Source organism: Cynara cardunculus (genome assembly GCF_001531365.2).
Source record: "Cynara cardunculus var. scolymus isolate 2C chromosome LG 2, CcrdV1, whole genome shotgun sequence".
Taxonomy (NCBI): domain Eukaryota; kingdom Viridiplantae; phylum Streptophyta; class Magnoliopsida; order Asterales; family Asteraceae; genus Cynara; species Cynara cardunculus.
In genome coordinates this window covers 1611878-1625627 of record NC_037529.1, presented here as the reverse complement: position 1 = coordinate 1625627, position 13750 = coordinate 1611878, and the positions used below count along the sequence as shown (strand labels likewise).

General features: G+C 33.0%; 1 protein-coding gene and 1 pseudogene across 1 annotated transcript; one reads left to right on the top strand and one right to left on the bottom strand.

The window, feature by feature from the left end:
• Window positions 1-4853: 4853 nt before the first annotated feature.
• Window positions 4854-6291, top strand: LOC112508137 (annotated as a pseudogene).
• Window positions 6292-12008: 5717 nt separating this feature from the next.
• LOC112508129 (3-ketoacyl-CoA synthase 11-like) lies at window positions 12009-13403 on the bottom strand. The gene has a single exon (XM_025112912.1). The coding sequence runs from the start codon at window positions 13401-13403 to the stop codon at window positions 12009-12011; it is 1395 nt and encodes a 464-aa protein (XP_024968680.1).
• Between the last annotated feature and the right edge of the window lie 347 nt (window positions 13404-13750).

Here is a 13750-nt window from a genome sequence, read left to right as displayed (position 1 = left end):
TTGTTTAATAATATTAAAACAAAAAAAAAAAACGATTCCAAGACTATAATATTATTTTTAGAATAAAAAATTTGGAATTTTTTTAAAAATAAAAATATAACATAAATTAGTTCGTATCGCATATTTAAACATTTTTAGTTAACCGTAGGTTTTATCGTACGTTGGTTGTTGAATTAAAAGGCTACTAGTGTCGGAACAGCATGTGCGGAAGCATGATTAACTTTGGTAATAATATGTAGATTGTACATATAATAAATATTAATTGTTAAATATAGTAATCAACAAATTTTAATCATATGGGTTCACGTGAGATCAAGGGTTTTTTATGAGAACCGTAAGACTAATTTATGTTCATTGATCAACTTTATAAGCTAATGATCTAATGATCTAAAGTTGCACGGTGACAATTTTGTGATTATTGAGAAGTCTCGCGACGTTTATGAATGCTCAGATTGTCAGATTGTAGATCTAATCCAAGAATTAAGAATTGATCTTACGGGTCTCACGAAAAACCCTTGTCTCGCATGATCCCAAGTCTATTTGACATATTCCTTGTTGGAATACGGGAGCCAGAAAAATAACCGTATTCTTCCAAGAATCTATACGAAACGGAATAGGATGRRYGTTTCAAAATTTTACTTGAACGATCAACAACCCTTTGGTTTCCTATCTGAATCTAAGCCTCCACGRCATCKACGTAAATGCTCTGAATCTAGTTRAYGTCCTACACCAAAAGARTAGATCTTCTTCCTAGACATTTATGTTCGTTGTTCTCGAYATTCAKATTGAATACAAGGCATGGATGTGTCATYMTCTTTATKTCTGATATTGAGTTTCTCGAGTCCATAATATACTGGTAAGACAAAAGTTCAYCYAAGTGACAAGGTAACTACCTCCCAAACACATGTCCACTTACAAATGKGACAGACCCTAAATGGTGACACGAGCGACGAAACTAMTACAAACATCTAAACRRAAATGGTTGAAACAACGAGCTAYWGAATATTAGTCAACTTAAAAAAGYTCTGCAAAGCCTCGATAAATGATGGGKTTCTCCCGTTAATGAGAAAATTAATTCATAATGTATTTTATCATAATAATAAAAATTAGTTTTAAGAAATTTTCTTACAAATAAAGTTATATATGTATTGATGTAAATAAAAATATAATTAGTTTTTATTGTATTTATTATATCATCAAAAATAAATTAAAGTATTTATAGAAAAGGTTTTATTGATTATGATACGTTTTTTCAATTAATAATGTAAATAATTCAGAAATGTGTTTTATTATAATAAATAAAAAATATACGTAGTTTTATGTGTTTGTTGATTTTAATTTCATTTATAAAAAAAATTAAATTAAATTAAAAAATCAACAAAATAAAAGGTTTTAGTAATTAATATATTGATGTTACACTAAAAATAAATTAAAATAAAAAAGACAAATATATTTGAAAGTTTCTCATTGAACCATTACTTGGTTTAGTGTTGTGTGAATTGGTATTTGTCACAAGAAAACGATTATCGACGTTGTTTTGTACTGTTACGAAAATATATAAAATAAGCTTTAAATACGGACATTTTAATTAGTACAGATCATTATTAACATGTACTAATTGAATTATTTGATAGTCAATTAAGTCGGTATATCGTCAATGTTGGTCGGCACACTTGATACAGGACAAAAAACCCATCATATCACGCAACGTTAGTCTATACCTACGAACCAATTACTAAAAGGAATACGGTCCTTTGATGTATGTGATTACTCAAAAAAGTGGTTCGGGAAATTATTGTTGACAGTTGGGATGATAGTAACATAGATTATGGTGGGTGGCTTGAAAGTTGTATTTGATATGCGGGTGAAGTTAAATATAATTGGACGTGACCGAACTAGACAAGCATGAATGAGGTAAGCAGATGAAAAAATTGTGAGGTTTTAAGATTTTAATTTGAAATGGGTAGTTTGGTAATTTATCAATGTTGTCTCACATTCTTGATCTTTGTTCCACTTGTCTTCGTGGGACGGAACCAAACGTTTTCATCACTCCCGACTTCTCTTTTCCGATCTAATTTTGAGTCAAACATGACATATTTTTTTGTATTGTTTTTCGTGGATTGGAAAACATGACATATTGAAGGGAAGCTTTGTACTTTGAGTTGATTTATTGATCCAAAGATCATTATAAACAAGTTGTAATCCTCTCGGTTAGTAAGACCATCCACATCCCTGCAATCCATTTACACTTTCAATTGTGTCACATCAGCTTTTGCAATTATCTTCCACACACCTGCAATTCACCTACAACACTTTCAACTRTGCCACGTCACYTAYACTTTCAAAAGTGGTCCCCACTACAACRTTTATTAACTATTTTATAAATTATTTATATATACATTCTAATTATTTTTTAATTAATAACATGTTTTATATATTAGATTATAATTTTATGTAATTACAAAATTTAATGTTTAAAATAATTTAATTTATTATATAATTAATGTAATTAAAAATATATTAACATTATTAATTTATAAAATTATTAAAAATATATTAACATTATTAAAAATATATTAATATATTAACATTATTAAAAATATATTAATATATTAACATTATTAAAATTATTAACATTAAAAATATATTAACATTATTAAAAATAGTTTATTTAAATATTTTTGGAGAGGAGGTTGGTGCCACGTGGCTTTCAAGTTGAATTGCAAAATTTGCAATTTGAATCCTACATGCAGCAAGTGTGCAGCAATTGTCTGACAAAAATGGTTTTGCAATTCAATTTGCAAGCCCCTATGTGGGTGCTCTAATATATCGATCTTTCTCCCTGTAAGTATACACAATCACTCGGATAGTGGAACCATTTATATCTCGTTTGTGTTGCTTTGGTATTTGATTGTTACTGCTTTACATATGTTTATGGATCTGTATATCTGACTGGACTTCAATATACAATATCTAGATCTCGTTTATCTGCATTTGTCGTATTTTGTTAGTTTGTATTATGGTTTATTAATAATATTTTGGGACCGTAAATCACTCAAACATTATCGATATCGAAACTCAGATCTACGCATGATTGGTGGATAGAAAAAGTATATGAAGTATGGGGACATGAATTTTCATTTGGTAATAAGAGCAACTATAAAAAAATTTGAAATTTGAAATCTCTAAAATAATTACATTTAATTTTATAAGTTTTTTTCCATTTTGAAAATAGTAAATTACAATTTTGGTCCTTGTGGTTGCCACCTACTATCAAGAGTAGTCCTTATTTTAAACTAATTACAATTTTGATCAATGTGGTTGTTATTTGGTTTCAATTTGGGTCCATTTAACCAACTTCGGTTAAAATATTATGTTAACTAAAGGGTATTATGGTCTTTTTATTTTATATTTTAATTTAAAAATAAGAAATAGTATATTTATCTATGAATATAATAATATATTTTTAATATTCTAATATGATAAGATACCCATCGTTCTCTTTGCCTTATGAACAAGAAAACCTTTCCTTAACGGGATGCTACGAGGCTGTTTACCAAACATTTATCTAGTAAGTGTTGACTGGTAAATTTAATACCATCATTTACTTATCAGATAAGATTTTAGTCTATCAAAACGGTATTGTATGCAACAATTTACCTGGTGAGCGATTATCGTGGTAAGAGTTGTCGTCCTCATTTTAAAGGGTAAGACTCTTGGTCCTTATTTCGCTCTTACCGAATAAGATTTTTGATCCTTACCATATTCAGCCGGTAAGGTAATGTGACTTAGTGTTTAATTACCTGAGTAAGCATTTGGTAAACGGGCCCTTACTTTATTGTTTTGATGGATTTGTTTTCTATTCGATCGCTCAATCATAGCAAAAAATGAGTTTCTTATGAACTTTTATGAATAGTTTTGAATTTCTTATGAACTTTTCTTATTACATTTATGATTCTTTTTAAATGTTTACCAATTTTTTTGGATAGTTATGATTAATAATGGTTTATTTGATATTAATGAATTAATTTTTTTTAAAAATAAATATAAATTATTCATAAAATTGCAGATTCAGTTACATATGATAACCGAATAAGATAATTAATTTTTTTTTGAAAGTAAATTATTCCAAAAAATAATTTCTCGGACACACACGTTAAGAAAGGAAGTAATGATGAAAAATGTAACAAGAAATCTAAACTATTGATCACGTTTAATCTCATGTCTACCAATAAATTACGCTTTATAAGGGAATTGATCTGGTACATCTTGGTGCACCTCATTAGCATAGATGTTTGATTAAGATTGATCAAAGAGTGGAGATTTCTTCTTACATTTCTCACAAAACCAACACTATATACATATATACAACACCTTGTAATTAACATAATTACGCTTTAGCATATACTATAATTATTTAACAATCAATCATAACGTAATTAGAGTTCTTGGTAAATAGAAGCATACATATTATTTGTGCGTGACCCAATAGATTTACATACTCAGTGGCAGTGTTTATATATGATACATGTCGTGATTATATAAAAACTTACATCTTCATTTTCCCGGTTTTGAAGAATATGTTGCAAATGCTCTAAATAACTAGTTACAGTTAAGGTGTAAACGAGTCGTGCCAAATTGAGTAGTAGGTTATCGGAGCTCGACTCGTTACAGAAAACCAACTGTTCAAGGTACGGTTGATGGGTTTGTCCAAGTCTATAACTGCCAGGACCACCCTACGATGTGACTTCATATCCACGATTCTCTACCATCTCTTACAAGTATAAAAACTCGAATCCACCACAAGATTCAGTACCCAATTGCATGCCCCTTCATTTCATACCACCATCATCATGCTCATCTTCATCACTAACCTCCCACAATTCCTTATCCGCCATGATTACAACACAGTCATCATCTTCTTAACCCTAATCATCACATGTTTTCTTCTTCTGTTATACATGTTCATAATGACTAAAGCTTCATGCAAAGTATACATGATCGATTTCGCCTGTTACAAACCCCCAGTTTCTCAGCAGTTCTCAAAAGGGTTTCTCTTGAAACAAGCAAAAACCAATGGCTGTTTCTCAGAAGAAACGCTGGATTTCGTTGAGAAAACCATGGAGAAATCTTGCCTTGGCGATTCAACTTATTTGGCAGAGGTTTTTTTGGGAAAAACTTATAATCCATCCATCAGAGATTCCAGAAGAGAAGTTGAAATGGCAGTTTTTGGATCCATAGACATGGTTCTAGCAAAAACATGTATCAGATCTCAGGATATTGGGATCGTGATTACGAATTGTTGCATCTATAACACAGTGCCATCTCTTTCCACCATTATTGTTAATCGCTATAAGCTTCCTGAAAGCGTAATCAGTTACAATCTCACCGGCATGGGTTGCAGCGCCGGACTTCTGGCGATCGGACTTGCTAAACAGCTTCTCCAAGTGCATCGGAACTCGTACGCATTGATCGTGAGTACAGAGAGTGTTACTGAAAACAGTTACACTGGAAAGGATCGTTCCAAGTCTATTACAAACTGTTTGTTTCGCGTCGGCGGTGCTGCGATCCTCCTCTCCAACCGCCCCTCCGACCGTCGGATTGCCAAATACCGTCTTCTTCACGTCGTGAACACCAACACAGCAAGTTCAGATCGTTCCTACAACTGTATCGTTCGGGAAGAAGATAAAGAGGGAATCGTTGGCATCACCATCAACAAAGACCTCCTCTTCGCTGCCATAACCACCGTCAAACCAAACATAACCACCCTAGGTCGGCTAATCCTTCCGATGACGGAGAAACTCCATTATCTGATAAATTCCATCGGAAGAAAGCACTTTCCGACGTTAAAAATACAACCGTTCGTACCTAATTACACCAAGGGCGTCGATCACTTCCTTCCACACGTCGGCGGGAAGCAGGTGCTCGAAGAACTGCAGAAGACCCTGGGATTTAGCGGTACTGTTATGGAAGCTTCTAGAATGACTCTGCACAGATACGGAAACACCTCTAGTAGCTCGATATGGTACGAGCTTGCATACGTGGAAGCAAAAGGTCGGGTCAAGAAAGGTGACCGGGTGTGGCAGATTGCATTCGGGTCGGGTTTCAAGTGTTGCAGTGTGATTTGGAGTGCATTGAAGACCGTTGATCATGATGACAAGAATCCATGGATGGACGAGATTGATGGGTTTCCCGTGACCTTGCAAGATCGTGGACCAGTTCCCGTCTTTTTTGAACCTTCCCAATGAAGTAAAAAAAGTTAAGAGTAAACTACAAATTTTGTCCCTATGATTTTAAAAATTAACACTTTTAGTCCCTACACTTTTAAATTTACAAAATGGTAACCTAAGTTTTGAATAAACATCCATATCTGGTCACTTTCCGTTACGGCCGTTAAAAACTTATGTTCAGTGAATGTCTTTTTTGTTTTTTTAATCAAAAAAAAAATTCCTATTTATTCAATCAAATTCGATTTTATAATTTGGTCCTATGGTTATTGATAGGATAAAATTAAAAAAAATCAAAATATGACAAAAATGTCACTCATTTAACATAATTTTTTAACAGTCGTGAGAGTGACAAACCAAATTTGGATGTTTTACAAATCACGATAACTATCTTGTAATTTTAAAAGTGTAGGAATAAAAAGTGTTATTTTTGACAAACCATAAAAACCAAATTCATAGTTTACTCTAAAACTTAAGTATAAGGAAAGAAGGGGAAAATGAAGTTTCCCCGTATTTGATCTCTGGTCTCTCATCTACATTTCTAATGAGTGTGTTATTAAAGTCAAATTAAATTTAATTTGGGACTTGGCGTTTGCATTTTCGTACTGTTTGAGTCGCTTCCTTTAACGAAATCTAAAAGATTTCATCGACCCAATTAAATTCGAGAGTATTTTAATCTTTTTATCTTTAATTTTGTTTCTCCTCTTACTTAAAAAAAAAAAAATGTGGTTCATGTTCATTGTTGGGATACCCACGGATGAATAAAACATAAACTAGAAAAACGTTAATGAAACCACTAGAACTAGAGATGGCCAAATGGGCCCGGCTTGGCACAGGATCGAGAGCGGACCGATTTGGGACCAGCCCGGCCCGGCCGGGACCGTCCCGTGTTTTCCAAAAAAAAAACGTATTTTAAATGTATTTCTAACTTTCTAAGTGTATTTGATTGAAAACAAATTAAAAAATTATGATAAAACAAATCTTTAAGGATGCGTTTGGTACGCAAACAAGACAGGACAGGACATGACAGAATAGAACAGCACATGACAGTTGTTCAACGTTTGGTAAGACATGACAGAACTGGACAGAATTGGTTAAAATGATCAATTTACCCCCAGTGAGCTGTTTAGTGTTTTCTTCACTAAATAATCAATATAAATGTTAACAAATGCGGTGTACAAAGTATAACTTACATCAAACCACTACTACTTGCAAAAATACGTGATTTCATAATCAACTAATGATATATGAAAAAGGTAAATATAATATAAGCATCAAGAATCCATTATCGAAGCAAATCTATATGCATTTCATACTAAGAAAAAAAAACTACTGCCAACAAACACACAATCAATTAAAATAGATTAAAAATCAAATAGTAAATAAAATATAAGCATCAAGAAAACAATTTGGCTAGTGTTCCCATATAGTATCATCACATTCACAAAACTTGGATTCCAGAAAACAAAATAATTCACCTATCACTTATACAATCACTCCTGTAAGATCAAAATCGAATATTTACTACTCTGATCAAGTGAAAACATACAAAACTCATCGAAAACAACAAATTGCATGCGTGAACCTTACGCAATACGTTTGACGGTGATAAAATCAAGAAAATAATTTATGTAATTTATTAAATTATAATAGAATAATTATTTTTTATAACAAAATATATCATTTGAAGTTTTCGTCAAAACAATTAAAATGACACCAAATAAAAAGTTTATGTGATTTTCTATTTTTATTTTTATCTCTTTTCTACATTATTTTTTATTATTAATATATAATAAATTACATAAATTAATAAAGATATAGAAACTGTATAAAAATAATATTTTGATGAAAGTAAAATGAAAGTTTAAAAAATATAAAATACAATAAACAAAATTTAAAGAATGAATAAAATGTAAAAGAGAGACCTATTTGATGTTTTAGAAAAGAATTAAGTTTTATTTTGAGGTTATATTGATAAAATATAAGTCTGTTCCACCATGTTCCATGAGATAGGGGTGGAACAGGCATGTTCCACTTTGTTCCACTCTATTCCTTATTTTGTTTTGTCATGTCCATGTCCAGTGTACCAAACACACCGTAAGTATACTTAATTGTCCGATTTATCCTCTATTCGTTGTTTTGTAACCGGGACCAGTCTTCATAACAGGGCCTCATACACCTTAATGGGGGCTTTCGTATTTGGGTAAGGATCAGGATAGATTATGGGATCACTCTTTTGAGAAAGGGAACGATTTTTGGCCACCTCTAACAAGGAGAAAGAAATCACATGCCCAATCCATAGATGAACAAAATCAACGGTATTGTTCTTCCAATATTTTCTATGGATTATGTTTTATGCCTCATGATTGTGATTTAGAATCGAGTTTGGTCGGGGTTGTTAGCGAAGGTAAAGGTGTTTAGGAATGGCAACGGGCCGGTTTTTAGAGTCCCCGTCCCCGAAACCGATAACCATAACCATCCCCGTAACCGTCTCGATCCCCGTTGGGGATCTTATCGGGGATCCCCATCGGGTCCCCACGGTTTCCCCTATCCCCGTTGGTAACCCGTTAAGAACAGAATAACCGTTACCCATTGGTTTTACCCGAACGCGAACCATAACCCTAACTCGAACACGGATCTGAAAAAACACATATTTATCAAGCAAAAAATTGGAATACAAAACATAATCAAATACACCTGTTTGGCTGTTTCTTGGACAACCCATTAACGAACGAAAATTGAAAAAATTCCCCTGTTTGCATTCAACTATTTAGTCCAGTAATGGACATAATCCATTATCCATAATCCTAGGCGTAGCAAATTGAGAAATTAATTATAAAAAAATGAAATATATTAGCGAGAGACAGAGGGGTCGATACCGGCGTGAGGAACTGGAGGCGGAGAGGAGAGAGCGAAAGACAGAGGGGTCGACTCGTGAGGATCTGCAGGAGGCGATACCGGCAGTAGGCGATACTGGCAGTAGACGATACCGGCGGCAGTAGGGGATACCTGCAAGAGCGATTGAGGTCTGGCGGTCTGCGAGTGCGAGCGGCGACGATCGTTGAGTAGGGTAATAGGTTGTGCGGGACAGCGGGAGACTGGAGAAGAAGATTCGAAATCGAAGAAGACTAGAGAGAAGAGGGTAAACGACGGTCAAAAGGTCTGGTCATATGACTGTTTGGGCTGGTCCATCAAGAAGGTGGGCTTAAGAATTTATATGTTTGGGCTAATGACTATTATTTATTAAATTATAATTTATAAAATATAAATATATATATATATATATATATATATTATCGGGCCGGTCCGGGTCGGTGAGTACCGTCCCCGACCCCGATATAATCCCCGAAACTCCCCCCAATCCCCGACCCGTACCCGTTAAGAGGTCCCCGAAACCGACCCGAATTGTTCGGTTTTCACCGTCGGTTTCGGGTTTTTTTTGCCATCCCTAAAGGTGTTGGGAAGATTTTGTGGACTTCATCGGAGTTTTGGGGGGGAGTTCAAGGGACGTTATATACTCTCCCTCTCTCTCTTTCTCTCTCGATTTTAATGTTTCGTTTTATTTCTCTATTTATCTCAGTCGATGTTATATTACGGTTTTATGTGGTTTTGAGAAATCAAACTAGTTATTTAAAATTTCTTCTTTTTTGTGTATTTCTTTAATTCATTTTTTTTATCTTTTATTTAATAATATTTTTTTAAAAGATAATAATTAAATATTTTGTTAGAAATCAATGACTATTCTGATTGTATTTTAGATTTTTTATATTTAAAATAAGATGTTTATCCTCTATTTGATGATTTTTATCTGCAGTTAGTTACACGAATTACAACATGAAAGTTTAATAAGTTGCACTTATGCACAATTTACTTATAATCTTGAATTTTAATTCATATGCATCAATAAACATTAATTCATGCATGAAAAATGATTTTTAAGAGTTTTCGTCAACTGTTTTGTAATATAGTATAGATATACACACTATAGATATATAATAAAGAAAATAAGAAAAACAATATGATAATATTTTTTTAAAACAAAGATAAAGCCAATGAAAAGTGAAAAAAAATCTAAATTACCCTTGGATTTAATTGGGTTAACTGATATTTTTATTCCGTTAAAGACATGGATTCAAAGAGTGCGAAAATACAGACCACGAGTCTCATATTTGTACTATTTCAGTTGTGTACCGTCATCTAACTTAGACGGTGTTTGTTTCTTTTCAATTAATGACAAAATTAATTCAAAATGAATTGTTGACCTGTGAATAATTTATGCATTGTTTTTTTTTTTATATAATCAGTGACATTGCATATTTTTTTTCCCGTTTGGAAAATGTAGACGATACATCGATCTACCAATTTCATTAAGAAAAAAAACAAATGTACACCGAAATGACACGATAACTACCTCCAAAACGCAAGTCCACTTCCAAATGGAATATACCAGAAATCTTCATGTGGACTAAGTACACTAATCCAAACAGCTAAACAGAAGTCGTTGAAACAACGAAACCTACTTGAGTAGTCAACCTTACAGATTTCTATAAAACTTTAATAAATAATGGGATTTTCCAGTTAATGAGAGAAACAGTTGATGTAAATAAAAATATAATCATTTAATTATATCATCACGGATAAATTAAAGTATTTATAAAAAAAATAATGTTTTTATCGATCATGATATATTTTTGCAATTAATAATAGATAATTCAGAATGTGTTTTATCCCAAAAAAAACATATGTAGTTTTATGTATTGATTTTAAAATGCAAGAAAATAAAAGGTTTACCAATTGATATAAACCAATAATTTTTTTTGGATTAACCTGGATATCCAACCCATTATGCGAGCCGACTAATCCCAGAGCGACTACATGTTTTGCAGATAACCCGGAGTCACCGCATTTGAACATCCGTGGCCACAAGGGGATTTTTATTTCTCCTTGGATTTGAACCTGAGACCTACTGATACTTTTGATCTTTAGAAACAAGTTCAAACCAATCAGACATCGTCTTTGTGGTTTTAAACCAATAAGTTGTCGTTTTTTCAAAAAATAAAAGACCGAAGATGATACTATTAATTTTAGTAAAATAAATAATAATTAATGAAAAATAGAAGTCAAACACTAGTAAAAATTCACAAAATATATTATGATACGAGTACAAATTCTTTTTAATATTTTTGAAAATTATTTATAAATTTTTATTGTAAAAAAAATACAAATTTTGAGACAAGACTCAAGAGTTGTCTCCATGACAAAATTCAATTTAAACATTTTAAATTGAATAAAACTTTAATATAACAAATTAAAAATCATATAAACTTTATTTTCCCCTCTTCCCATATAATTAAATTTTAGAGAAAACTACAAATTTAGTTCATCTTATTTGTGGCACTTTTTATTTAATCAGTTTTAAAATTACAAGATAGTTTTTATAGTTTGTAAAATATTTGGATTTGGTCCTTCTCTTTAACATTTATTAAAAAACTCCATTAAATAAAAGACATTTTCGTTATTTTATCGAGTTTTTTTTTATATCTTTTAACCAATCAACAACTACAGGTACCAAATCATAAAATTTGATTTTGATTGGGTAAAAGAGATTTTTTTTTTGTAAAAGCACGAAAATTCTCCTTATTGAACGGAAGTTTTTAATGACCGTTAGAAAAAGAATCCAGAATCGATAGTTTTCTTGTAATTTTGAAACTGTATAGAGAAAAAAATGTTATTTTTATAAACTATAGGGACTAAATTTGTAGTTTACTATTAAAATTTATTTTATTGGGAAGGTTCAAAAGAGATAGGTACTGGTGGACAGTCTTGCAAGATCACCGGAAATCCATCAATCTCATCCGTCCATGGATTCTTGTCATCATGATCAACGGTCTTCATTGCACTCCAAATCACACTACAACACTTGAAACCCGACCCAAACGCCATCTGCCACACCCGGTCATATTTCTTGACCCGACCTTTTGCTTCCACGTATGCAAGCTCGTACCATATCGAGCTACTGGAGGTGTTTCCGAATCTGTACAGAGTCATTCTAGAAGCTTCCATAACAGTATCGGTAAACCCTAGGGTCTTCTGCAGTTCGTTAAGCACCGGCTTCCCGCCGACGTGAGGGAGAAAGTGATCGACGACCTTGGTGTAATTAGGTACATACGGTTGGATTTTTAACGTCGGAAACTGCTTTCTTCCGATGTAGTTTATCAGATAACGGAGTTTCTCCGTTACCGGAAGGATTAGCCGACCTAGGGTGGTTAGGTTAGGTCTGATGGTGGCTATGGCGGCGAAGAGGAGGTCTTTGTTAATATTGATGCCGACGATTCCCTCTTTATCTTCTTCCCGAAGGATGCTGTTGTAGCAACGATCTGAACTTGCTGTGGTGGTGTGCACGGCGTGAAGAAGGCGGTATTTAGCAATACGGTGGTCGGAGGGGCGGTTGGAGAGGAGGATCGCAGCACCGCCGACGCGAAACAAAGCGTTTATAAGAGACTTAGAACGATCCTTTCCGGGGTAACAGTTTTCAGTAATACTCTCTGTACTGACGATTAATGCGTACGAGTTTCGGTGCACCTGGAGGAGCTGTTTAGCAAGTCCGATCGCTAGAAGTCCGGCGCTGCAACCCATGCCGACGAGATTGTAATTGATTACGTTTTCTGGAAGCTTATATCGATTAACGATAATGGTGGAAAGAGATGGAACTGTGTTATAGATACAACAATTGGCAATCAGGATCCCAATATCATGAGATCTGACACCTGTTTTTGCTAGAATCGTGTCTATGGATCCAAAAACAGCCATCTCAACTTCTCTTCTGGAATCTCTGATGGATGGATTATAAGTTTTTCCGAGAAAAACCTCTGCCAGATAAGCTGAATCGCCAAGGCCAGATTTATCCATGTTTTTCTCGATGAAAGCCAGCGTTTCTTCTGAGAAAAAGCCATTGGTTCTTGCTTGTTTTATGGCGAACTCTTTTGAGCATTGCTGAGAAACTGGGGGTTTGTAACAGGCGAAATCGATCATGTATATTTTGCATGAAGCCTTATTCATTATGAATATATATAACAGAAGAAGAAAACATGTGATGATTAGGGTTAAGAAGATGATGATTGTGTTGGAATCATGGTGAATAAGGAATTGTGGGAGGTAGGTGATGAAGATGAACATGATGATGCTGGTATGAAAATGAAGGGGCATGCAATTGAGTACCGGATCATACGGTGGATTCGAGGTTTTATGCTTATCAAAGATCGTCGAGTTCAGCTCATACGGTTATACTATATTTTTTTAAAAATAAACTATAAGCTTACTATGTTAAATGCAACGAAATACATTTTGATGTTAATGTTTTATTTTATTTTTTGTTTTTGTTGATGTTATAATTTGATTTTATGTGTTTTTAAAAAAAACAATAATGATTTTATTTTTAAATAAAATATAAATTTGAAAATATCATAAAATTTTGAAAAAATATATATATCAATGTTAATATCAAATCAACTATTTAAAAGTAT